The sequence below is a fragment of the Alnus glutinosa genome, chromosome 4, assembly GCF_958979055.1.
Source record: "Alnus glutinosa chromosome 4, dhAlnGlut1.1, whole genome shotgun sequence".
NCBI classification, from domain to species: Eukaryota; Viridiplantae; Streptophyta; class Magnoliopsida; order Fagales; family Betulaceae; genus Alnus; species Alnus glutinosa.
Genome location: NC_084889.1, coordinates 9,136,934 through 9,163,134, shown reverse-complemented (window position 1 = coordinate 9,163,134; position 26,201 = coordinate 9,136,934). Strand labels below are relative to the sequence as shown.

Below are 26,201 nucleotides of genomic sequence, written 5' to 3'. Positions count from 1 at the left end.
GGTGGGTCCCATCAATGTCACACGTGTCGATGCTTTGAGCCATGAGTTTGGGTGCGATCACTGTGAGGTTGTTTTGGACTTTAATCCACGGCTGTCACTTTTTATCCTTCTATGAAACCATTGGATTTGAGAATCAACTCGTTGTTTGTCTCCGTGCCTCTCAATTATTCTTGGACTTCTTGTATAATGGCTTTCTTTTTTTTTTTTTTTTTTTGAAAGGAACATTATATTCCATTAAAGAGAATCCTCAATTACAATGCTCAACAACCAACTGGGGCAGACATTAAGCCACACATAATGAGACTGATGAGAAGTAGCAAACTTAGCTAAAGCATGAGCAGCCCTGTTTCCCTCACGTCTCACGTGAGAGACTCTCCAGAAAGGGAAGTTCTCAAGCTTGTGTTTGGCTTCGCGAATCAAGTTCCCAACCATGGAATCAGACTCCACAGAACTTCCCAAGGCCAGGATGACCTCGCGGGCATCTCCCTCCAGCTCCACCGATTGGGCGCCTATGTCATGGGCGAATTGCACTGCGCGACATGCCGCTAGGGCTTCTGCCACGATTGGGTCCCTGATATAGGGGATGGCGTCACACATGGCCGCCTTCACCTCCCCGCTGTGATCCCTCGCGATAATGCCCATACCCATGGTTTTCTTCCGGTTGTCCAGCGCGGCATCCCAATTGAGCTTGATGCTGTTTGTCGCCGGTCTCCCCCATCTGGTATGCGAAGCCTGCCCTCCAGACCCTTCAGCCGAGTGGCTCTCGCGGGATTTCCTGAAATCTTCGATGGTGTCGGTGGCTTCTTTGATCAAAAGAGGAGGGGGCAAAATAGAACCCCCAAAGACCACCCTATTACGCCGGGCCCAAATTTTGTGAGCAATCGACCCAAATAGCTCCAAGTCCTTGTCCCCCAATCTGACTGAGAGTGCTGCGAAGATGTCAAAGAAGTCCTCCGCCTCTACCGAAGTCTTCTGAATCAGACCTCTACAACATCCCCAAACGGCTTTGGCGGAATCGCATCTCCAGAGCACATGCCCGTTGGATTCTGCGTCAGAGTTGCACATCGGGCACAGCTGGTCAGTAACAATCTTTCTTCTGTATAGATTAGATTTTGTAGGTAGAATGTTGTTGCATGCTCTCCATAGGAAAATTAGGATGAACCGAGGTAGATTAAGATTCCATAGCCGTCTCCAAATAGGGATAGCAGATTGGAGGCCGGAAGTGCTCCAACTTCCCCTTCCCCTTCTTTCCACTTCTAGGTGGTAGGCGCTGCGAACCGAGAAGCTGTTGTTCTTGGTTCCTGCCCAAATAAGTTTATCCTCCTGAGAGCGAGGGTTAATAGGGATGCTGCAAATCTGTTCCACCGATTCCTCCGGGAAAATTTGTTTAATAAGAGGGATGTTCCACCAGTTGGCTTCCTGATCTATGATGTCAGCAACCTTAGCCTCATTAGGAATGATCCGAACGGGATCAAGAATTTTGTGGGGGGAAGTGGGGATCCATTTGTCCTTCCACAAATCAATTCTCAATCCGTTGCCCACCCTCCATATGAGGCCTTCTTGCAGGAGGGGTTTTGCTTGCCAAATACTCCTCCATGCATAGGAGGGCCTCTTCCCAAGATTGGATTCCAAAAAAGTTCCACCCGGATAGTATTTCTCCTTCAGAACCCGGGCAGCCAGAGAGTCCGGCCAATTCAGCAGCCTCCAGCCTTGCTTCGCGAGCATTGCCCTGTTGAAGCTTTCAAGGTCTCTGTAGCCTAGGCCCCCCGTATCCTTGCTCCGGCCCATTTTCTGCCAAGACATCCATGCAACCTTGTTAAAGTTCTCCTTGAAACTCCACCAGAATTTCCCCATAATAGAATTGATTTCTTTTGTTAGGGTTTTAGGAAGGCTGAACACACTCATAGTGTATGTAGGTATTGCTTGGATAACAGCCTTTAGCAGGACCTCTTTCCCTGCTTGTGTGAGGAATTTTTCCTTCCAACCATTAAGTTTAGCCCAAATCCTTCCTTTGATATGATTGAAAGAAGATATCCTCGACCGACCAATTAAAGCCGGTAGTCCTAGGTATCGTTCAAAACTTTGAACTTGAGTCGCACTAACCCTTGACAGAATTTCATCTTGAGTCCCTGGAGGGGTATTCCTGCTAAAATAAATAGCAGTCTTCTCCCTGTTAATCTTCTGCCCTGAGGCCCTTTCATAGCGGTCCAGAATTTCTTCGATATGACCCCATTCAATGGTATTGGCCTTACAGAATAACAAGCTGTCATCGGCGAAGAAAAGATGGTGTATACGGGTCCCCCCCCTGGAGATAGGAACCCCAGTGATTCCACCAGCTCTTCCCGAATTACGAATCAGGGAACTAAGGGCCTCGGCGCAAAGAATGAATAGGTAGGGTGATAGGGGGTCGCCTTGTCTCAGGCCCCTCGAGGGAACGATCCTCCCACAGGGCCTGCCATTAATAAGGATGGAGTACCTAACGGACCGAACACACATCATCATAAGTTTGACCCATCGGTCCGCAAAACCAAGCTTCCGGAGCATAGCCTCCAGGAAATCCCACTCCAATCTGTCATAGGCCTTGCTCATGTCGAGCTTGATAGCCATATGTCCCTCCTTCCCCGAAAGTCTGGTGGCCATAGTATGAAGGGTCTCAAAAGCCACTAAGATGTTATCGGAGATTAATCGGCCCGAGACAAAAGCACTTTGCTCAGGGGAAATAATGTCCGGAAGGATTAGTTTCAACCGGTTAGATAAAACCTTGGAGATTAGTTTGTATAGGACATTACATAAGCTGATTGGCCTATAGTCCGAAAGTTTGGATGGAGTGCTTACCTTAGGAATGAGAACAATGTTGGTCTTGTTAATCTCCTCATCAAGATGTCCCTCCCTTAGGTAAAACAGCACAGCTTTGCATACTTCTCTGCCCACCGTAGACCAATTTTTCTGGTAGAAAATTGCCGGGTAACCATCCGGGCCGGGGGATTTCAGGGGATGCATCTGGAAGAGTGCTTTCTGAATTTCTTCCTCAGTAAAATTGTACAGCAGCCTGTTGTTCATGTCGTCGGTAACTCTGGTTCCAATCAGGTTGGTGCATTCCTCGACCGAACCCGTACTTTGAGAAGTGAAAAGTCCCTCAAAATAATTGAGAAACACCCTGCCAATGTCTTTGTTCTTCCTCCAGACTCTGCCCTGCTCGTCAGTCACACTCCTAATGGAGTTGATTTTCCTTCTATGTTGGACCCAAGAGTGGAAAAACGCTGTATTCCTATCCCCTGACCGAAGCCAGTGCTGTTTAGCCCTCTGCTTCCATTTCAGTTCCTGGAAATCGAGAAGATCCTCAATTTCTTTCTTAAGGGCCCTGATCTGAGTACTCAATGCAGGGGACTCGTTTCGTTGTAGATCTGCCAGTTGCTCGGATTTCCTCTTGATGTCGTCCTCTACCTTACCAAATTTCTGCCCACTCCAGCTTAGCAAAGCCCTTTGACAGTCGCCCAATCTCCTCTGAATCCCTTCGGAAGGGATTTCCAAAGAGTTGTCATTATTCCAGGCATCACTTATAACTTCCCCACATTCCCCGTCACTCAACCAGCTAGCTTCAAATTTGAAAGTCCTGTGAGTCCGGCCTTGATCCTGCCTGCCTTGATCCTGCCTGTCCCTCTGGCGAAGAGAGAAACTCACCAAGATAGGGCTGTGGTTAGGGGTGTAAACGAGCTGAGCTACTCGTGAGCTTACTCGAGATCGGCTCGAATAAACTCGACTCGTGCTCGAATCGATTATTAAATGAGCTACTCGTGAACACGAAAATCAAACTCGATTATTAAACGATGCAAACTCGTATAAACTCGACTTGACTCGACTAAAGCTCGTGAACCCGCTCGTATAAGGATCGACTCGTTTATTAAGGCTCGACTCGTATATATATATATATATATATATATATATATATATATATATATATATATATATAACTAGTTTTATAATATAGTATATTAATAAATAATATACTATATGTAAGCATAAATTAAGTAATAAATAACAATAGTTATTAGTTAGTATATATTAATTGGTTATAGGTATATAAAATAATAAAAGTGAATAATATCAATAATTAATTATTAGTCATATGATATAATGACAATTTGTATACTTAATCATATTATTCATGTTATATAATAAGATTATATGGCTATATGATCATATAATAATATAACATTGTGCCATATGACATGTAAATATAAAATATACAATCACTTTATTATATGTTATGAGTTTATCATTAAATACTTAATAATCATTACATCACGTGATTTAAGATCTAAGATTTAAGATCATACGAGTTGTTAAATCATGTTAATACATTAAATATGTTATCATATGATAATACTTAGATCGTATGATCATATAATATTAGTATTATTAGTAGGTCGTTATAAATTATGATTTATGACTCATAAATTCATAATGATCAATTTGACCATATTTAATTACTTATTATAGATTCATAGATAATTGTAATTCAGATTCTAGACTCATTGGCAATTGCCTTATTGTTTGCTTTTATTGCAAAATTCTAATACGTGCAAGTGCACATTATTTTGAAAATTTGTGGTTTAATTTTTATTTATTTATTTTTTTTGCTAAAGTCAATAATTTAAATTATGATACGAGCCGAGCTCGAGCTCGAGCCGAGTACTCGAGCTCGGGATCGACCAAAATGGCCGAGCTCGAGCTCGAGCTCGGACAATAGTTTTTGTTACGCGAGCCGAGCTCGCACAAGATTTTTCAGCTCGTGTCGAGCTCGAGCTCGAGCTCGAGCTTTACTGTTTGTTAAACGAGCCGAGCCCGAACAGGCAATACCCGCTCAGGATCGGCTCGTTTACACCCCTAGCTGTGGTCAGATGTTCTGGCCGCCATAGTCAAAACAGAGAAAGAAGGGAACAAACAGCACCACTCCGGATTAGCCATGGCACGGTCAAGTCTCTCCCTGGTAAAGGAATCGTCTACCCTACCGTTGGACCATGTATACATTGATCCCAAGTATCCCAAGTCACTTAAGCGGCAGGACTCGATGGCTTCCCGAAATCCATTCATCTGGGATTCCCTGCGGCTATTGCAGCCTTCCTTTTCCACCTGTTCTACAATTTCATTGAAGTCGCCCGCGCATAACCATGGAGTCGGCTGGCAGGTGTCTAGAAATTGTAGAAGTTCCCATGACTCAGCTCTCCTAGATGTATCCGGGTTGCCATAGAAACCCGTGAGCTTCCATGAAGGGTTATTCTCCCTGTCTTTAATAATGACATTAATATGTCTTCTAGAATAGTTATACACTTCTATGTTAGAGTCCAAATTCCACAAAAAGGCTAGACCACCGCTCTTACCAACCAGATCAATCGCAAGAACGCTGTCAAACCCCAGTTTCCTCCTAATGTTATCCATGTACTGTTTAGAGCAAATGGTTTCCATAAGAAACACAAAGGTGGGCCGTCTCTCCCTCACCATTTGGTGAAGGTCCCGAACTTTCCGGGGGTGCCCAATTCCCCGGCAGTTCCAACTAAGGAGACTCATTGCGGCCGGCGGGGCTGGTGTCCAGCCTCCGCCCAAGCCTTGTTCGGTACTTCCTCTGCCTCTACCCTCCCCTTCTTAACCTGCTCTGAATGGTCACTGCCTCCATCTGTTAGCACTGCCTCTTCGTAGTTCCTCTTACCCGCCTTCTGCAGTTCCAGGGCCGTGGCAGGTGCACGAGCCTTGCGTCTCCACTTGCGGATGGGCCCATCACCTGAAGAGTTCTCCTCGTTTTTATTTCCTTCCGAAAGGATAAGCGGGCAGTCCATTTGGTGCTCAGTCAGTGGTTCAGGCCCAGTGACGTGGGTTGGGGCTTCCAGTGCCTGTCCACCCGGCCCAGTATCCAGCCCAACCTGCCCTGATCTTATCATATGATCATTCTCCTGATCTTCCTTCGTAGCCTTGACATTGTCTCCCTTTGTGACCACTGGATAATCAGCCTTAGCCATCTGGTCCTCAGCAAGCATTAATTCCATGAAGTCACATCGCCGGCTTTGACTTTGCTTCTGTCCTATCTCCACAGTCTCGGAATCCCCAAGCTCTCTTCCCAGTATGGTCTGCAGGATTTTCTTCTCATTCCTGTCCTCGAGGTTGTCAGCACTCCTTTCTATGTTAAGATCCGTACCCTGGAAATCCGAGGTTGCTCCCCTTCCCTCCTGTGACTGAGACTTTTCCCCTGAGTTTCCTCCGACCACCCCTTCCCTCCGGTTGGTTTCACCTGTGTCAGTTGGGCTCCCCCCCCTCCTCCATCCACGCCTCGAGTATCCATGGTTGAATCGCATGTCTTCTGCCCGGAGCCAGGTACCCCATTGCTTTGGGGGAGGATCTGTTCCCTGCTTGGGGCTCTTGTTTTCACTACACTGCAAGTTCTTGTGGAAGATGCAGCCACAGCTGAAGCAGAAGTGTGGAAGTTTTTCGTACCTAAAGTTAGCCCATACCATCTTCCCATTAAGCTCGAGAGCTCGACCTCTTTCGAGAGGCTTGGTGATGTCAACCTGGACCCGGATCCGTAGGCACCTCCCCCAGCCTATTCCTTCTCCTGTGACGTCCACTTCCTCCACTCTTCCAATGGACTCTCCAATCTTGAGCCCCACGTGTTTGTTCATGCATATTAGGGGAATATCGTGGACTTGGATCCAAAACGGAGACTTTGAGAAGTCCATCTTGGCAGGCGGAATATTTTCTTCCACTTCTTTGAGGATCAGGACGCTTCTATCAAACAGCCAAGGACAGCCCTCCAAAACTCTCCTTTTGTCAGCTTCTGATGCGAACTCAATAAGCCACATATTGTCTTGTAGTTCCTTAAAAGCCACTTTTCCAGCCGTTTTCCACAACCGAGCCATGAATGCCCTAAACGCCTCCTTCTGTATCCTTCTATCAGACATGAATCTGCCCATCAGACAGCGTCCATTTGCCAATCTCTGGTCTGCCGTCTCATCTTCTGTAATCTCAATGCTCATTCTTTCACCCTCCAGCAATTTCATGCTACTACCTAGCCTTTACACTATCTCCTCCATCTAAGGTGTTAAGACAATGCCAGACGAACTCCCTTCAATACCAGACTAACTGATCAGACTCCTACCTAGTAGGGACTCTACCCACTCTCCTCTTGTGGCTCCAGGGGAAGCACAAGAGAGAGGACTCATGCATGCTATAACCTTAATTATCTTTAATGCCAATATTGTCTCTCTCGCGCGCGCGTATAATGGCTTTCATGGTGATACGGATGATTTGCTACGTTCTTATATTTGTCCGATTTATGATATATGGGTACAAAAATTGTGCGGAGGTTATTAAATGGTATTTAAGTATTTTTTATTAATTATTTTGATATTTTTTTTATAAATAAATTCCACATCATTTTTAATATCTATCTCTTAATAAAAAATTTAATACTTAACATTTATCTTTTACGAAATAAATATAGAAAATTTCTATTTCAGATTGATTATTGTAACTGTCATCGAAGACTAGTGTCAAAACAGAAATATTATACATTGTCACCCTAAGACACAACTCCTAACTACATTTGTTCACGTACTAATTTTTTTTTTTAAAAAAAAAAAAACCCTAAAGCTAACTGACAAAGTAGCCTTTTGAGATGATAAAAGATCATATATCATAAAAGCTGAAGACTTAAAAGTAACTAATGTTAGAAAAGATAAACGAAAGCAGAAAAACGAAATGCTCTTAAGGCGCGTTACAACGTTGCTTTCCTTAAGAAATTATTTACCCCCACCAGAAATGTATACAAAAATGTTACAGCAAATATTTCTCCAGGATACAATGGAGTCCAGAATCCTCTGTTTGTTTAATTGCGTTTTGCATTAACGAAAATTAAACCCGAACACTTTCAGATTTTTCTATTATAGCAAGAGACAGGCAGAGACTTTTTTAATTTTAAATACAGAAGGTATCAGAAAAATGATTGAAGATAAAAGAAATTTTGTTATTTATTTTATTAAACACTGTACAACAGTTATTTCTGTATATTTCTGATAACTGGACAGCAAACTGCTAATCCAACCGTTCATAATTGCTTAAGTAACAGTCATAAACTGCTGTTTTAACAGACACTTAAATCTGGCCATCAGATCAAATAACTGTCTATGATTGATTAATAATAACCATTAGATCGTTATTAATTAATCTCAACCATTAGATCAAATGTGATTTGACCTTACAGTTTATTTATTTGATTGTCCAATAAATCCAACCACTGGATTTACCTAAAAAACATCCTATGGTTTAGATTAAACCACTAGATCGATTGATCATGACCATCCAAAATTAAAAGGTCATGATTAGATCGCTCCGAGCTCCAATGCTTTGTGTCAAGTGCGCCACTAGCGCCCTACAGCCTATTGCCACACGCGCACGCTTGCGTGTGCGTCCAGTGTTTCGCACCGTACTAGAGTATATACCCAAGCATTACTTTAAATACTTAAAATGTGTTGGACCTTATAAATGTCAACTTCAGTTTCTTTTTTTCCTATGTGAAACTATCTTCATTGAATTTTTTTTAACACCTTCATTTTAAATCATTCCCAAGACTTAAAATAAATATATATACATATTAATTTTGAAAATACTTTAACAACTAGATGACTTGTCTCTTTTTAACACTTTAAAATAACATATGCTAAATTCCATTATGTAAGATATTATTAAATTGTTTTGTAAAATATATTGTTAATAAATTCATTAATTTTTATTTGAGTAGAATCTTGAAAATGATTTTGAAACCAATTTTTTGAAATGTTTGGTTGATATTTTAAATATTTTTTTCTCTATCTCACCAAAAATACAACCCCAAAATCAAAAACCGTTGTATCTCATAACCTGCATTCAGAAAAAATAAATAAAGGTACAAGGGTTTTGAGGACTGCCTTGCTCTTCTTCTTCTTTATATTCTCCTAGAATCACTGTAAAATCAAGCTTCTCAAAAAAACAAAAACCTGAGTAATGACAATGACGACAGCAGTAACAAGTTCACGTCAATTGAACTCGTAAGGAAATTGTAATCTAAACATTTTTCTTCCATAAAATGTTGCCTGTTGTGTGAGTTTGTTGAAAGAAAAGATAATATAAAGAAAATTAAAACGAAATAATAAAATAAATATAAGAGTCTTTACGCGACTCGGTTTATGACCTACGTTAACAAAATAAAGTCCAAAATGCTACATTATACTCTTGTTTTTCTTAATATTTTTCACAATACATAAGACTCTTATTTATAGGAGAATTTAAGTGAATAAATATGGTAATCAAATCAATGTAATTTTGATTACCATCAAATCTGAATACAATCATATTAATCAAATTTATAGGAGATAATAATAATTACAATAAATCTTTGAAATCAAATCTCTTAATATACTTTAACATTTATTTGTAAAGGAATTGATGTAAATGCTATAATAAATTTTCCATGTAATTTTGCTATACATTAGATGAATGCTACCAGGGGTATTAACAACTTATTAGAGACATGAGGGAAGAATTTTAAGAGTGAGTGGGAAGGTTGGAGGAAATTTATGTCTACAATCATTATGCGTAGAAGACGTCACCAAGGAATTCCTGGTCAAATGTCATCAACATTCTCTCTCTCCGTCTCGGATTAGGATTCCTTCAAATTTTCAGTCCAGATTTGAGAGAATTCGGACAGATGATTGTAAGAGAGCATCTATGGAGCCTACCTAAAAAATTCGGACATGTGATTGTGAGAGAGCACTTATGGGACCCATCTGACCAGATAAGTAGTTGGACATTCTAATTTTTATTTGATCAGGTGGACTCCATAGATGTTCTCTCACAATCATCTGTTCAAATTCTTTTAAATTCGGACAAAATATTTGAGGGGACAGAAAATTTGAAGGAATCCTTATTCCACTATCTCTCTCCCTATCATGGCAATTCTTATCGACCAAGAAAGACCCATTTAGTACTTTTGTGCATGTAGATTTTGCGCCAATCCTCCTTCCTCTTTCTCTGCTGCTCCTCTCCCAAACTTTTCATCCGATCAGAACACATTTCCTAGTTCGTTTTGATTTCCAAGTTCAAGCACTTGACCGCTGGATTCAAACGGCTTTGTTTAATCACTTCCCATAATCTCACTCTCTTCAGTTCACTCAATATCCCACAAAAGATCATCATCTTGTATAATGACCGGCTTCACATAATCCGAATTCTAACCAGTCGATTCAAACCCCTTAAAAGCTTGAAACCTGCATTTCAATCTTTTCATGTTGTCGTCGTTCTAGTAGTTATTTAAATTGTCAACTTGTGGGTCTTAATCATATTCTGTGTTTGTTTCGGCCTCAAATTCTTGCAACGAGTTTCTTGAGGCTCCACATACCATCCCGAACTCTTGTTCATGGAGTTGGAAAAAACTCCTAAAGCTTCGTGATATAACTAAGCATTTTATTAGCTTTAAAGCTGGCAATGGCTCTAGGGTGTTTTTTTGGTTTGATCACCGGCATCTTGCAGGGTATCTTTTGGAAACGTTTGGCCACCGTATTGTTCATGATTCTGGCTTCCCTTTACGATCTAAACTTGAAGTTGCCATAAAAAATGGAGAGTGGAGTTGGCCTCCTACTCGTTTATGACGCTTTGGTTGTAATTCAAAGTAAACTCTTTGAGGTTGAACTTGGGGATACAGATTTAGCTGTTTGGAATGCTAAACATGGACAATATACATGTGTTGATGCTTGGGACAAGCTTAGAGAGGTGTGCCCGACTGTAGGATGGTGAAAATTGGTCTGGTTTCCATCCTCTACCCCTAAGCATTCCTTTTCTTTTTTTTTTTTTTTTTTCTTTTTTTTTCTTTTTTTTTTTTTTTTTTTCTTTTTTCTTTTCTATGGCTTGTCTTCCAGAATGCATTGGTCATTAAGGATAGAATGTGTGGATAGGGTTACATTGGATGCACTTTGTGTTTATTTTATCGTGGTGCTCAAGAGAACCGAGAACACATTTTCTTTAGGTGTAGCTTCAATAGTCGAATATGGTCAAATATCATGGTAGAATGTTCCATTTCAAATGCTCATTTGGATTGAGATGCTATTGAAGCTTGGAGATTGAAGGATATAAAGGACAGAGGTATTAGAGCAAATTTGGAGAGGCTGTGTTTGGGTTCTACTATGTATAATTTTTAGAAACAGAGGAAAGCTCTTCTGCATAATTCCTCACCCAAAACAAAAGAATCTCTTATGGATTGTATTAGATGGGAAGTTCGTTTAGGGCTGGTGGCTAATGAGCAGTTCAAGCATCTCAACCATAACTTAGTCTTTCGTTGGAATCTACACTCCTCTATTGGTTCGGTTTGAGGTTACAGATAGTGTCTGGTTTTTTAAGTTTTCTGCTATTTGTTGACAGTGTGACAGGTTGGTGGTGTTCTGTTATGCTTTTTCGAGCTGCTCTGTTGTAAGTCTTGTGGATTTGGGCGGGTGTCTTTTTCCACTTGTTCTTGGGGGATGTTTTCGTTTGTTTTTCTTAGGCTTGTATTTCTGGCCTCTAATTTGTTTCTTCTGTTTAGAGATTGTGTTTCAGTTTGTTTTCTTTTTGGACCGTAAACCGAGAATTGCTTAATGAAAAATTTTATTCATCGGAAAAAAAAAAAAAAAAAAAAAAAAAAAAAAGCTTATCCAATAATTGCCCCACAGGGCTTGGCTTCCATATCTCTATACCCTCCTCCACAGCATGTTCTGGAGGCTTAACCACAATCTTTTCATTCAACTTCAATGGCTCAAATTACCGTAGACTTCCCATCGATTTCTCATTAGTAAAAACATCTCGCCAATCTTGAAGATTTCCTGCAATAGTGCTCTGTTTTCTAGCCTTTCCAACCTTCCCCTCTGTTTCCACGCCATCCATTTCTCAAGGCAACACTACTCCTTCTCTCTTTCACTCCCTCCTTCGTAGCATTTCTAACATATTCCCAATCATTTTTTTCTAAATATAAGAAATAAAATTATTTTTTACTTCCTTATTAAAAAATACTACACACAGCTTTCCTTCATTTTTCTTTATATCATTAATTTTTTTTAATTAAAAGTAAGAAAAAAAAGATAAAGTAGGAGATAAATAATATATTTTTGGAATAAACAATTGAATGAGAAGTGAATAGCTCTTCCCAATGCATTGGAAATCATTATTTACTTCCCAGGAAAACGGAAATTTTAGAAAAGTTGCTGTGGAGGGGTTTTTGTAACTTTTTAAAAAATTTTCATTGGGAAGCACTATTCACTTTCTCGGGAAAAAAAAAATTTAGAAAAGTTGCTGTGGAAAGGTTTTTGTAATTTTTTTGAAATTTTTGTTAAAACTTAAAAAACAGACCTCCTTTAGAGAAGCTGCTATGAATGCTTTAATTGTTCTCTTCTCCAACAGTAACTCATCACTCACCTCTTCAACCTCTTTCAATCTTAGCCTAACTAAAAAATTACTGAACATTAATCTCATACGTACATTCTCAAATTCCACCGAGAAAAAAAATTCCTCTTGAAATAACATAAGTTTAGGCATACTAAGCCAATAGTTCAAAAGTTTGTACTCATAAAAGGGTCATCACGTCCGGACATTAACAACCACGAGGGTTTCCTAGAAAACCATGAATCTATAATTGTTAAGGCAGGATTTTGCTTGTGGGAATGTCTCCTGGATATATGGGTGTTTGACAAATCTTTTTGAAGGGATGAAGGAGAAAAAGTATGGGTTAACGTGACATAAAGGTTAAAGAGTTTTGAATATTTTTTTGTGTAAAGGACGAAGAAGAAAGTTGTTGGTTAACAAGAAAAAAACAAAAAGGATTTATTTATTTTCGGGTAAAAAGTAAAGAAAAGGAGAAAAGGTTGTGCAAAACTGATGAAAACTTAATCAGTAAGTCACCAAGGAAGACCTGGTCAAATGGATGGCATAATTCCCATTTCCACGAACCCCTCCCTCTCTCTGTGTAGAGCATTAGAGCTGAAGAAGAGCCTGTCATGCAATTCTTATAATGCAAGAGAGACCCTTATTCTTTTTTCTTTTTTTTGATGGATGTAGATTTTTGCGCCTATCCTCATTTCCTCTTTCTCCTCTGCTTCTCTCCCAAACTTTTCATCTGATCAGAACCCATTTCCTAGTTCGTTTTGATTTCCAAGTTCAAGCTTCTGATCGCTGGATTCAAACGGCGTTGTTTAATCACCTCCCATAGTGTCACTCTCTTCAGTTCACTCATCCCACAAAAGATCATCATCTTGTATAATTAATGACTGGCTTCACAGAATCCAAATTCTAACCAGCCAATTCAAACCCCTTAAAAGCTTGAAACCTGCATTTCAATCTTCCCTGTTGTCGTTGTTCTGTTAGTTATTCAAATTCTCAACTTGTGGGTTTTAATCATATTCTTTGTTTGTTCCCTCAAATTCTTGCGATGAGTTTCTTGAGGCCCTCTGCATTGTACGAGTTACTTATCACCTACTCTTCGCTCCGTTGGATGCCTTGCCAGAGCTGGGGGTTTCTCCGATGGCCGGGGCTAGAGGGGTTCATGAGGCTTTTGGTGGTGGTGCTTTTATGGTCTATGCTTTCGGAGATACGGCACATACCCTCGTCTTCCATGTACCCAACTCTTCGTGTTGGTGACAGGATCATTGTCGAAAAGGTAAAGCTTTTGGCTTTGATACTTCTGACTTGATTTATTTATAATGACTGTTAGTAAAAACGTTTTTGGAGGTTTTGCTGCTGCGTGAATCGAAGAAATTAAAATGATTTCCATTGTCTTCTAGGATATTTGTTAAGGTGGATGGCTATACACTATAAAGATCATAGCTTTTGAACTTTGATGAACGATTTTGCAATTCTACATTTAAACGTCGTTGCTCAATTTCCCTGTAAGGTAATCAAACTTTGGTGGCAGTAGGAGATTAACTATCCTACTTGAGGAATACAAGAATTGTTGGAATACTTCATTCAATGAAGCACAATGAAAACAAAGAGTAGATTTTAATTGTCGATATGATGATGCACTGATTTTTCTTTGTGTATTTTTATGCAAACATCATCATTTACATGCATCTTTTAGTGTGAAGGAATGTCTAATCTTGCAAGTGATTCTGGTTTGTGGTAGTGGACGGACTACGCTGCTAGCAATTAACTTGAATGATGTCGAATGTATATTTGATATTTCTTTGTTATGCTTTCCTTTTTTGGGCAGTAACTACCAATGCAGCACCGCTTTCGTGACTAACACTATCTCCACCATCATCAGAATCATCTATCATCATTATCTAAATAGCCACTAGCATCTTGGAAGCAAGACTGGATATCACATTGACTAGCTAATCCAAAAGTAATCATATCTATTAGAATTTAGAACTCGTGTTCTGCAAGATTGTAGCAATTAGCGTATACTTCATCACCAGTGCTAGGTTATTCCACTTCCATGGGCCATATTGAAATCTGAACTTCTTTCTTTGTTAATTTTAGTTTATTTAGGCAAACTTGGAGTGCATCACACTTTGCACAACTTTTCTTGCTAATTTGCATTACCTTTGTTGCCCTTGTCAGGTGTTCCTCATCAGATTTAGTTGATGACTACCTAATTCAGTTAGATATCTCAACTTGTAGCCCTTTAATATATTTTTTCCATATCTGGAAATTTTTGATTGGGTCCAAATTTGTCAGTAACTTGCTAGAAGTGGATATACTCAGATTACCTATGTACCCTGGAAATTTTTGAGTGATATTGCTTTAGTTACTTTAAAGTGTTCCCCTATATGTTAATGTCAAGGTTACTAATGCAAGTCTGGTGCAGCAAAAGAGCTAAGGTTCTTCTTTAGTATTCAATATATGCCTCAGTGTACCTAAGATTATCATGATAGTGCTGAATTATATGTGATGCTAATTACAGTAAAAGGGGCAAGCTTTCAATGAGTCCACAAATTTTATAAATGTCAAGCTTGCTTGCCCTCCAATTTGCCCATGTAAAATCAAAGTTGACCATAGGATAAAAATTTGAACTCTCTGGATGTTTCTGATATGAAGGACTGAAGTTTGTGTTGCTTCACTCCTGAAAATGACTTTTGACATGCATTACACAGATTATAGTTTCAATTCAATAAGACTAGAATGCTAGCAGACTTTGTTTTCGGTGTTGCTTTTCCTACACCTTGTAATTTTGTGATTATGAGTTTGTCTATTGATACACCTTGTAATTTTTTTTCCTGGGGACTGAATAACGTATACTGTGTGAACTGAATGACTTTGAGTAGCACGTAATTGGACATTTTCCTTGTGAGCAAAAACCCTAACATGCAAGGAAAATGTCCTTGCATGTTATCAAAGAAATTTGAAGCATTATCTGTTGTCAAAGCAGACAAAAAAGGTTTTGCTGGAATGGTCAGTAGTTATATACTTGCAGCTCTTATCTAAACAAAAGTTGGAAATTCAGTAGTAGTGACAATGGATATCCATTAATACATACTTATATGAATAATTGCTTGACTGTAAGAGAAACGGAATCAATGTGAGATTATTTAATCAATTCTGCTACATTCTGTCATCTCTCTTGTAGATGTATAGTGGCACAAATGTCTCAGACATGAAACCATTAAAGCATGACATGTATCATACTCGTAGTTCTCAACTCCTGAAAGATGCAAGTTGTGAGAAACAATAAAATATCAAATTTTGAAAGAGATAACTACATGATGAGTAAACAATTTTCGAATATCTAAGTTAAGCAAAGAGGAAAAAAAGCATGGAATGAAAGAAGGTATATATCCTGAATGAATCTATTCTTTTTCATTTAATTAGTTCATATATTATATGACTGATTTTCAAGATTCATCTTTTTAATTGGGAAGAAATGACGAGGACAATAATGCTTGAAGCAGAACAATTAGTTTGCTTTGATATGAGGAAAACTTTAAGAACCAAATGCAAACCCAGTAAAACTGATTGTAGATTCATGTCAGTGATCAACTAGAAATTTAAGGGCAATAGCATGTAAATTAAAGCACCAATTTACTTTGGTATAAGGTTTATAAAATCACACGCTTGTTCAATTGATCTATAATCAATAGTCATTCTTCTTTTAGAAGCTTTGGAATATGAGCCTTTTACTATATCTTGTATGCTAAATGTTGAAGTTCAAACAAATAACTGGAGGTAAAAGAACACATCAGTTATTGTTTTTTGTTTTTAAACTAGCAGTTTGTTGCTATATATATATTATGATATTGAATGATAGTAATGATCATATGGGTGATTATTTTCAGTTCTTCCATCACAATTATTCTTCATCACTTCTAACTTTGACCACATTATGGTCACCTGATTGCTTTTTCAGGCCTCATTTTATATTAGAAGTCCTGCTATACATGATATTGTGACATTCCGAGATCCAACAAAGGTCTGTAAATATGCTACAAAAATTGCTACATGCCTTTGATTCCGGTTATCTTTTTTCGTTATAGTCTTGGTTTGTCCACAGCAACCTGGAGACAAGGAGCAAGGAGATTTCATAAAGAGAATTGTTGCAAAAGCAGGAGATTTTGTTCAGGTAGAATGGCTTCTTAGACCCATCTTCATGCACGTTATGCTTGAATTGTTGCAAAAGCAAGTCCTTGCATGCTTACACTTAAATAGTTATTGGTAATCTAGATTTGGTTACTTAATTTTGAAAACCAAAAATACCTTTGGTCACTCTTTACAGGTGCAATGGATTGCTTTGTGTGTTAGACATTGTGCATTGGTTACCAGTCAGTTGGATGATGTTCATTATATCATGTTTATCTTTTACTCATCCTTAAAAATATAAGTAAGAAATACTCATGTCTGGGTTCCCAACAACTTTCAGGTCAATCATGGACGGCTCTTCGTCAATGGAATTGCTCAAAAGGAAGATTTTATAGCAGAGCGCCCAACATACAAATCAAATTTAACTGTATGGTCCCTGCCTGTTATTACTTTGTGTTTCTATTTTACTTGCAGTCTTTCCAGCAATTTGCTTATGCCAGCAGAACTAGTAATCAATCATGGAGGGGGCCAAATAGCTGATGAAAAGAAAATTTAGTGTAATTTAAAATACAATTCGTTTATATATTAATATGGGTAGTTTTAATGAGATTAAAAAGATGCTGTTCTCTGAATAATTATTAAAAAGTGTATTATTATTATTATTATGTCATGTGACAACAAGATTTAGATTTTGATTATAGGGTTGTGGTTCAAAGAAAAAAAATCTAACTTAGATGTTAGTTAGCTCAGCTATATGCTAAAATCTATTTTTATCATACAGGGGACATTATTGGGTTGGAACACATGTTGACATTAGTAGCCGGGAAAAAAAAAAAAAAAAAAAAAAAGAAAAAGAAAAAGAAAAAAAAAAAGAGAAAAATAAAAGGCATCTGGCTATTGGGTTCGCTGCGGGCTTCAGATGGTGCATGCTATGCTTGGTCTGCCTGTTTATATTGTTGTTATCCTCACTTTGGCTTATGATCCATATTAGTTGCTTCATACCTAATTTTACCTATTTTGGGTTTTGCAGATTGTGCCTCAAGGTCATGTTTATGTATTGGGTGACAACCGGAACAACAGTTATGATTCCCATTTTTGGTTAGTATACTAGAGCCCATTTTTCATTTCTTCTTCCTTTTTTTCCTTCTATTGGTGCAGGGAAGCCCAAAATTTGTTTCCTTTTCTTTTCTTGCCCAGTAGGTAGCTAGGCAGCCTGTAACTTATTTAGGCAGATAAGTTTCCGTATAGGGTCTCTCACACATGGGTGGCTCGAGCCTTAGGTGACTTGGGCAGGTCGCCTAAGGCTTCCAATTGAGAAAGGCCTCCAACTAATAATTATACAATATATATTTTTAAAAAAATTAAGGCTTAAAAAAGCATTTTAAAGCTCTAATATAGTAAAAAGTTAATAAAATACGATTTAATTAAGGCCCGCACTTAATAATTGTGTAATAAAGGTTATTTTCAAAACAAATTTTAAGACTCTAATACGGTAAAAATTTAATAAATAGTTTCTAATTAAGGCCCTCAATCATGGTAAAAGTAATTACAAATTGAAAGTCTTATTATTCATATTCAGAAAAAAATTCAAAAATTCTTGAAAAATTTCACTTATTTACTCTTTTTAAAAGCTTCATTTTTACATTCATGGAATTAGTCCAACGTGCATAATTTTTTCTCCAACGTTTATTTAAATTGAATGTTTAGAAAATATGAAAAAATCTTCAAAGTGCATAAATTCTCATTGTTTGCCCAGTACATAATAGATAAAATTACACATTCGGTGAGTCTTCAATGTCTAACAATTTTTCCGCATTATGTTCTATTACACATTAATCTTTATATAACTTATTTTCATTTTTCTCTTTATTTTTCTTTAAATCTTATCATTTCATGTCTTTGAATCAAATGATAAGTCATTCTATATCTAATAAGTTAATAAAAAAAAAAAAGTTTTAAAATACATTTTACAAATAGAAGAAAGTGTTCTAATTGACATATTATATATATATATTAAAATAAATTAATATTTAAATATAAGAAAAGGGCTTTACTTAAACTTGTCGTCTTTAGTCTCAAAATTTATCGAATCAGCTCTGTTCTCATATTACCTGTCCAAATTGCTAGCAATTTGAACAGATAATTGTTGTAGATCCTTAGCTGCCGGGGTTGGGCCTGGGGAGGGTAGGTGTAGTCGTGTAGGTGCTGATATTTCCCAGGATGTGTTGGAGCGTTCTAGTATAAGCTCCGTTTATAATAGGGGCATCTGACCTTACGACTCTCGAAAGGACAATGTCCTTTTCCTTGGGAGTTCTCTCTTGGATGCTGATATGGTGAATCACTTCGTTTTGTTCTCCTGAATTTTGTATATTATTTAATCCATTCATGCTAATTGATGAACAGGGGACCCCTTCCCATAAAGAACATTGTTGGAAGATTTGTTATGTGCTGTTACAGACCTTCAAACTGTTGACACGACAAGGATGGAAGATGAGTTTTGGCCGGATTAGACGGGTACATTATCAGAAGCTGTGGTTTACATGGTTGGAGTTTCACTAGCTAATTTATGCCTATGAGATGCTAGTTTCTTTAGCCCTTCATTTGTAATCATATCAATTTAGGCGTCCACTGAAACATATACATGATTTTAAGCTGCTGGTAAAGGAAGGGTCAAAAACTGAACATGTGAATTTGCTTTCCCCTTCATTAGTGTTATTTCTCTTTAGGCTATGCCTTAGATATATATGTACAGAAGGGGTTTCTACCATCTTTGACCTCATCAACCAGGTACATGATAAATAAGATTGCTGCTATTTAGTAGACTATCATATATGAGTAATGATTCACTACCACCTAAATATACAACTTTTCACCACCTTGTCTATGTGGCAAGGTGGTCATTCATCTTAATTTATTTTTAAAAAATTAAAAAACTCAAAAAGTAGTGGGGGGCCACCTTGTCATATAGGCAAGGTGGTAAAAAGTTGTATATTTGGGTGGCATTGAATCATTATTCATCATATAATTTGATGATGTGGAAGTGACAATCATTCCTTGGATCAGCATGAGCTCGCCAAGTTTTTTGAGATAAAAAATTTCTTGAAATTGTTTTTGGTTAATGCTCCGTTTGTTTTGGCATAAAACAGTTTTTGGAAAATGATTTTGGTATTTTTCGGTGTTTGGTAGGGGCAAAAATAATAGTCCACCGAAAAATGATTTCCGTTTGACTAAAAATGCTTAATAAATTTTGAAAAATGATTTACGCTTTTCAAAAAAGTAAATCATTTTTCGTATACGGCAAACGCAGCCAATTCTATTTTAAACAACGCAGTCGACCTTTATGATAAGCAATCAACTATCGCCGGATTCTGACAAGCCAAATTTCAACACCGGTCGAAATCCAGTCGATACCGAAATCCAAAAAATTATGCCGGAATTTGGCGACATCTGGCTACCATGGCCGGATTTTGATGGTACTGTGCTAGATCTTCGGCCATTTGGTCGGGATCTTGGATTTTGGCCGGATGCATCCGTTCTTGCTGGGAATTTGCTGATATATATATATATATATTACATTAATAAATTTTATGTTGCGAATAAAATTTAATTTTTACATATTAATATGATCGAATAAAAATATAAAAAAATATTTGTAATTTTTCGTACACGCTAAATATCGAAAAATGATTTCAACGGAAAATATATTCTTGAAAAATAACTTCCCTGAAAATATTTCATTTTTCAAGAAAATATTTTCCGACGAAAACGATTTTACACCGAAACAAACGAGCATAAGTTTGAAAATACCACTTGTGCTATACACCAAAAAAATATTATGTAAATTTAGCAACTTCGATTGATGACAAGCTAACCAACTAGATGGTTTTGAAGTGCTCCAAGTTCTTGAATGCTTTTTGCAGTGGTGTTATCTCCATTATAGTTAGGCGCATAAGCTTAATTTCTCCTACTTTTTGGCAAATGACCCTGCAAATTTGGTTGGATTCTAGTGAGGTAGGAACCCGAATAAAAGATTCGGAACTGCACCCACCTCCTAATGTCTGTAAACTTCTTACAGTAGTGCCAACAAAAATATCTTGAAAAGGTGTTGGTTAAACTTCAACTTTCTACATTTGTTTTGGACAATTTTTTTGTTCTCCAAAATTTGTGAACGGGGTTTGATTCCTACACTTCACCGGTACAACAATTGCATAACACCCCCTCACATGGGGGTGTTGTGTAATTGTTGTGGTGCTGTTGTAAATCCACCATTACTGTTGATTACTGTTGGTTATTTAGTGAGCATTAAAAAAAAAAAAAAGGGAGAGAAAACAATACACCAAGAATTTACGTAATTCGGTAGTGTGGTTCGTATATAAAAACAACTTGCTAATTTTTTTACTATGTCGACAAAGAATAGGATTATAAGTTATATATAGTGTGTTGGAGATAAATTCCACTCAACCCGATCCAAGGAGGAGATAGACATATAGCAACTACTCCAGATAAATCAGTTTGATCAGTAGTCCTATCTCTGGTGGAATTGGGATATGACTCATGGTCCAATCAGATAAGAAGAATGATCATATCAGAAGTCTAAGAAGATATCAAATTTGAAGTCTAATAAAGGATCGGAGTCCAATTAGATCTCTGACACCAGTTCTAGATCAACAAGAGCAAGAATCTTAATTCAAGTTTGACTCCACCTCTTTGCCTATAAATAGGCCTATACCCTAAGTATAAACGCAGACTCAATTTTTATGCACAGAGTATTATTTTCTCACAGAAGCTAATTTACGCATCCGAGAAGACCCCGGAATGGTCCCTTAGTCTTTTTTGTTTTGCAGAATTATTGAGAAGCGTGAAGAACATCAGAGGAACGTGCAGATTCACACCATACCGAAAATTGTACCAACAGTTTTGGCGCCGTATGTGGGAAATGATTATTCATTCCTCATAAAAGAAAAAGAAGATCCAGCATGGTGATGAACACACGTTCTGGAAGCCAGACCAACCGACAGCCCAGAGCCCCATTGGAACCGGTTATTCAGAATATATCTTTCTTAACTTGACAGTTACATTGTACTTACCACATGGCACCTATCCCATGTAATGAACTGCTCTCATGGCTGGTCATGAGACTTTTTGAGGCTTAGTCATGTGTCTCATTTCATAGAAACCCATAACTTGATCATGGTGGGGTGGTGCATGAGCCACCCCTCTACCTCTGCTTCTATCTCTACGGGGAGTTTATATAAAAATACAGAAAATATCTATTCAAACCTGTAGGATTATATAAAATATAGCAAATTCCCGTTAGTGCGTCGGCATTTGACAACTCCCGAAGTGCAATAAGTAAAAGAAAAATACAAATTATGCATTAATCACAGCAGCCAGGGCCCCCCCAAGCCAGAGGTCTCTCTCTCTCCCCCCCCCCCCCCCCCCCAAAAAAAAAAAATCTAAAAAAAAAAAAAAAAAAATTAATTTTTACCCCTATTCTTTTAAAAATTTATAAGTTTGACCCCCAAATTATTTTTTTTCAATTTGAACCCCCCAAAACCTAAAAGCTGGCTCCGCCCCTGACAGCAGCCATTACAATTGATGTTAACATGCAAGGGCTGATAACCCACTGACAATTGACAAACATCAATTAATGAATAATAGAATAGTTGGTAAATATATCATTAAATACGTGCTTCGCAATCGCCAATCTTACAAAGTGGATTCATTCAGAAAAACTATCATTTGCTTTCTTGTCTTGACCTAAAGAAGACAGTGTAGACCACCTTCACCTTATATATTCCTTGTAATAAAGGATCAGAGTCTAATTAGAACTCTGACACCAGTTTTAGATCAACAAGAAGCAGGAATCCTAATTCAAGTTTGACTCCACCTCTTTGCCTATAAATAGGCCCATACCCCAGATATAAACATAGACTCAAATTTTATACACAGAGTATTATTTTCTCACAGAAGCTAATTTAGGCATCCGAGAAGACCCCAGAATGGTCCCTTAGTCTTTGTTGTTTTGCAGAATTATTGAGAAACGTGAAGAACATCAGAGGAACGTGCAGATTCACACCATACCGGAAACTGTACCAACAATTTGGCGCCGTATGTGGGAAATGATTATTCATTCCTCATAAAAGAAAAAGAAGATCCAGCATGGTGATAAACACACTTTCCGGAAGCCAGACCAACCGACAGCCCAGAGCCCCACTGGAACCGGTTATTCAGAATGATCCACAGCCTCCACCGCCTGGTGGAGACTAGGATCGCATAGCAGCGTTAGAAGCTCAGATTGAAGCCTTAAATGCAGAATTGTTGCGCATGAGGCCGGGACAGCCCAATCCCGAGGGAGGATGAGTGTGAGGAAGAAGATCGCAACAGCAACACTAATCCTTGGAGGGAGGATGACCACCAAGGAGATCTGAGCAGAGTTATTGTTGAGCTGGAGAGAAGGTGTACGTACATGGAGATGGAAAGAACGGACAAAAGCATATCCGTAGTGGTGGACAAGCTCCTAATGGGCACAGACTCACCCTTCACCAGACGGGTAGCAGACTATCGGCTTCTCGAGAAGTTTAAGGTACCCCAAATTCTAAGTTATGCTGGAGACGGAGATCCCCTAGATCACCTAGAGAATTTTCGAGCTCATCTAAACCTTCACGGGACACCCGATGAAGTAGCGTGTCGGGCCTTCCCTCTTACTCTTTCGGGGAATGCTTGGGACTAGTTCAGGAAGCTGCCCCCAAATTCTGTTTATCAGTTCAAGGAGTTGTCCAAAATATTCCTAACGGAATTTCTAGTTTTCCGGACAAAGAAGAAGCCTTCGAGATATTTGCTATGGTTGCACCAGCAGAGCAACGATAGTCTTAAGGAGTTTATGGCTCAGTTCAACTGAGAGAAGGTTATGGTTGAAGATCCGACCGAGGATATGATCTTTGCTTCCATTTATCAGGGAATTTCACCCGAGGAGCCTTTGATGAAGAAGTTGGTCCGGAAGCAACCGAGTACCTTGCAGGGCCTAATGGATAAGGTAGAAGAATTCATCAATCAGGAAGAGACGCTAAAGGCTATGGCCAGTTTTAGGCTACCTCAAGAGATAGCCCCGGAAAAGAAAATGAAAGAGTTCAGAAAAGTTGATAGGGAAGAGTAGAGGCCGGTAAAGAAGTTCAAAGATTACAATTTTACACCTCTCAATATCGAGATATCAGAAGTCCTTAAGGAGATCAAAAGAGATCCAGCTTTTCGAGAACCACAAAAGATACTAGGTAATCCTCCTTATAGGAATGCAGGCAAGTATTGTGATTTTCATAAACAAGCAGGTTATTGCACCGAGGGGTGCGTAACCCTAAGGTTGTTAATAGAAGAATTCATAAAGAATGACAAGCTGGTTCGGTTCTTGGGAGAGCAACGGAACCAGCCAGGAAATAACAGGCCTCGAAATCATCGGGACTATCAGCCCCGAGATCAACAGCCACGGGATTACTATCCCTAAGACCGTCCTCAGCTAGACGAGAGGCATCAGGAGAATGATCCTCGAGATGACATAGAAAGAAGAGAGGACCGAGGAAGCAGAAGCCCACTGCGTAGAGAGTCGAGGCAACAACAGAATTTGCTTGTGATCATGTAGAAAGGACTCTCGGGAATTTCAGGCTAGACTTTTATTTTTAACATTTATATTTGCAAAGAACTAAACTTTTATTTTTAACTCAGACTAGTTATAATAAAAGACATAAATTTTTTCAGATTTTGGGAATAAGTATTTTCAGAATAAGAGAATAGAGCTGATTTAAGCATCGGAGTGTTCCCGGTCTACTGATCGGGAACCCATTGATGTCGGTTTTTTTTTTTTGCAGACAAAAGCCTCTCGGATCAGTCTTAGCCGAGAGTAAGAAGAAAACTCTCGGATCAGTCCTAGCTGAGAGTAAGAAGAAAGCCTCTCGGATCAGTCCTAGCCGAGAGCAAGGTAAAGACTCTCGGATCAGTCATAGCTGAGAGCAAGAAGAAAAACTCTTGGATCACTCCTAGTCAAGAGCAAGGTGAGGCCTCTCGGATCAGTCCTAGTCGAGAGCAAGGCGAGAGACTCTCAGATCAGTCCTAGTCGAGAGCAAGACGAGGCTTCTCGGATCAGTCCTAGCTAGGGGTGTAAACGAGCCGATCCTGAGCGGGTATTGCCTGTTCGGGCTCGGCTCGTTTAACAAACAGTAAAGCTCGAGCTCGAGCTCGAGCTCGACACGAGCTGAAAAATCTTGTGCGAGCTCGGCTCGCGTAACAAAAACTATTATCCGAGTTCGAGCTCGAGCTCGGCTCGTATCATAATTTAAATTATTGACTTTAGCAAAAAAAAAAAAAATTAAAAATTAAACCACAAATTTTCAAAATAATGTGCACTTGCACGTATTAGAATTTTGCAATAAAAGCAAACAATAAGGCAATTGCCAATGAGTCTAGAATCTGAATTACAATTATCTATGAATCTATAATAAGTAATTAAATATGGTCAAATTGATCATTATGAATTTATGAGTCATAAATCATAATTTATAACTACCTACTAATAATACTACTATTATATGATCATACGATCTAAGTATTATCATATGATAGCATATTTAATGTATTAACATGATTTAACAACTCGTATGATCTTAAATCTTAGATCTTAGATCACGTGATGTAATGATTATTAAGTATTTAATGATAAACTCATAACATATAATAAAGTGATTGCATATTTTATATTTACATGTCATATGGCACAATGTTATATTATTATATGATTATATAGCCATATAATCTTATTATATAACATGAATAATATGATTAAGTATACAAATTGTCATTATATCATATGACTAATAATTAATTATTGATATTATTCACTTTTATTATTTTATATACCTATAATCAATTAATATATACTAACTAATAACTATTGTTATTTATTACTTAATTTATGTTTACATATAGTATATTATTTATTAATATACTATATTATAAAACTAGTTTTATATATATATATATATATATATATATATATATATATATATATATATATATATATATATATATACGAGTCGAGCCTTAATAAACGAGTCGATCCTTATACGAGCGGGTTCACGAGCTTTAGTCAAGTCGAGTCGAGTTTATACGAGTTTGCATCGTTTAATAATCGAGTTTGATTTTCGTGTTCACGAGTAGCTTATTTAATAATCGATTCGAGCACGAGTCGAGTTTATTCGAGCCGATCTCAAATAAGCTCACGAGTAGCTCAGCTCGTTTACACCCCTAGTCCTAGCCGAGAGTAAGAAGAAAAATTCTCGAATCGGTCCTTGCCGAGAGCAACAAGAAAGCATTTCGGATCAATCCTTGTCGAGAGAAAGAAATAAAGAGAGCAAGGGGGGTCGGATTTAACCCTCAGGTTTTGCAGGTTTTTCAGGAGTTAGCCAGTCCAAGAGACAGGGAGAAAACCCTAAGGAAAAACAAGAAGGTAATGGGGGGTAAGATTTAACCCTTAGGTTTTGCAGGATAGCAGGTTTTCAGAAGGAGACAAAGCTCGGGTTTCCTTAGACATAGAATTTCCATTATTCAAGCAAGCTTCGGATAAGGGAATTGGGGGGTAACTGTTGGGGATAAAT

At 38.2% G+C, this 26,201-nt stretch overlaps 2 protein-coding genes across 3 annotated transcripts; one reads left to right on the top strand and one right to left on the bottom strand.

Annotated features, from left to right (window-relative positions):
• Positions 1 to 234: 234 nt before the first annotated feature.
• On the bottom strand, positions 235 to 5,568 carry LOC133866104 (uncharacterized). The gene is made up of 2 exons (XM_062302661.1): positions 5,008 to 5,568; positions 235 to 3,660 (listed from the first exon to the last, which is right to left on the bottom strand). Exons 1-2 carry the CDS (start codon positions 5,566 to 5,568, stop codon positions 235 to 237), a joined length of 3,987 nt encoding a protein of 1,328 aa, XP_062158645.1.
• A 7,364-nt stretch (positions 5,569 to 12,932) lies between these two features.
• On the top strand, positions 12,933 to 19,377 carry LOC133867445 (chloroplast processing peptidase-like). 2 transcript variants are annotated; one of them, XM_062304209.1, is made up of 6 exons: positions 12,942 to 13,702; positions 16,391 to 16,453; positions 16,535 to 16,603; positions 16,901 to 16,987; positions 17,591 to 17,658; positions 18,964 to 19,377. In XM_062304209.1, exons 1-6 carry the CDS (start codon positions 13,475 to 13,477, stop codon positions 19,031 to 19,033), a joined length of 585 nt encoding a protein of 194 aa, XP_062160193.1. In that variant the 5' UTR covers positions 12,942 to 13,474; the 3' UTR covers positions 19,034 to 19,377. The 2 variants fall into 2 exon arrangements, with proteins under 2 accessions (XP_062160194.1, XP_062160193.1); XM_062304210.1 differs by lacking the exons at positions 17,591 to 17,658; positions 18,964 to 19,377 and adding an exon at positions 17,342 to 17,402 and having other exon boundaries at positions 12,933 to 13,702.
• Positions 19,378 to 26,201: the final 6,824 nt, after the last annotated feature.

Coding starts and splice junctions, on each gene's coding strand:
- LOC133866104 (XM_062302661.1), bottom strand. CDS start 5,568: ATGAGTCTCCTTAGTTGGAACTGCCGGGGAATTGGGCACCCCCGGAAA. Junction 3,661..5,007: donor ATACATGGTCCAACGGTAGG/GTAGACGATTCC, acceptor TCTCTTCGCCAG/AGGGACAGGCAGGATCAAGG.
- LOC133867445 (XM_062304209.1), top strand. CDS start 13,475: ATGAGTTTCTTGAGGCCCTCTGCATTGTACGAGTTACTTATCACCTAC. Junction 16,604..16,900: donor AAGCAGGAGATTTTGTTCAG/GTAGAATGGCTT, acceptor AACAACTTTCAG/GTCAATCATGGACGGCTCTT. Junction 16,988..17,590: donor CATACAAATCAAATTTAACT/GTATGGTCCCTG, acceptor TGGGTTTTGCAG/ATTGTGCCTCAAGGTCATGT.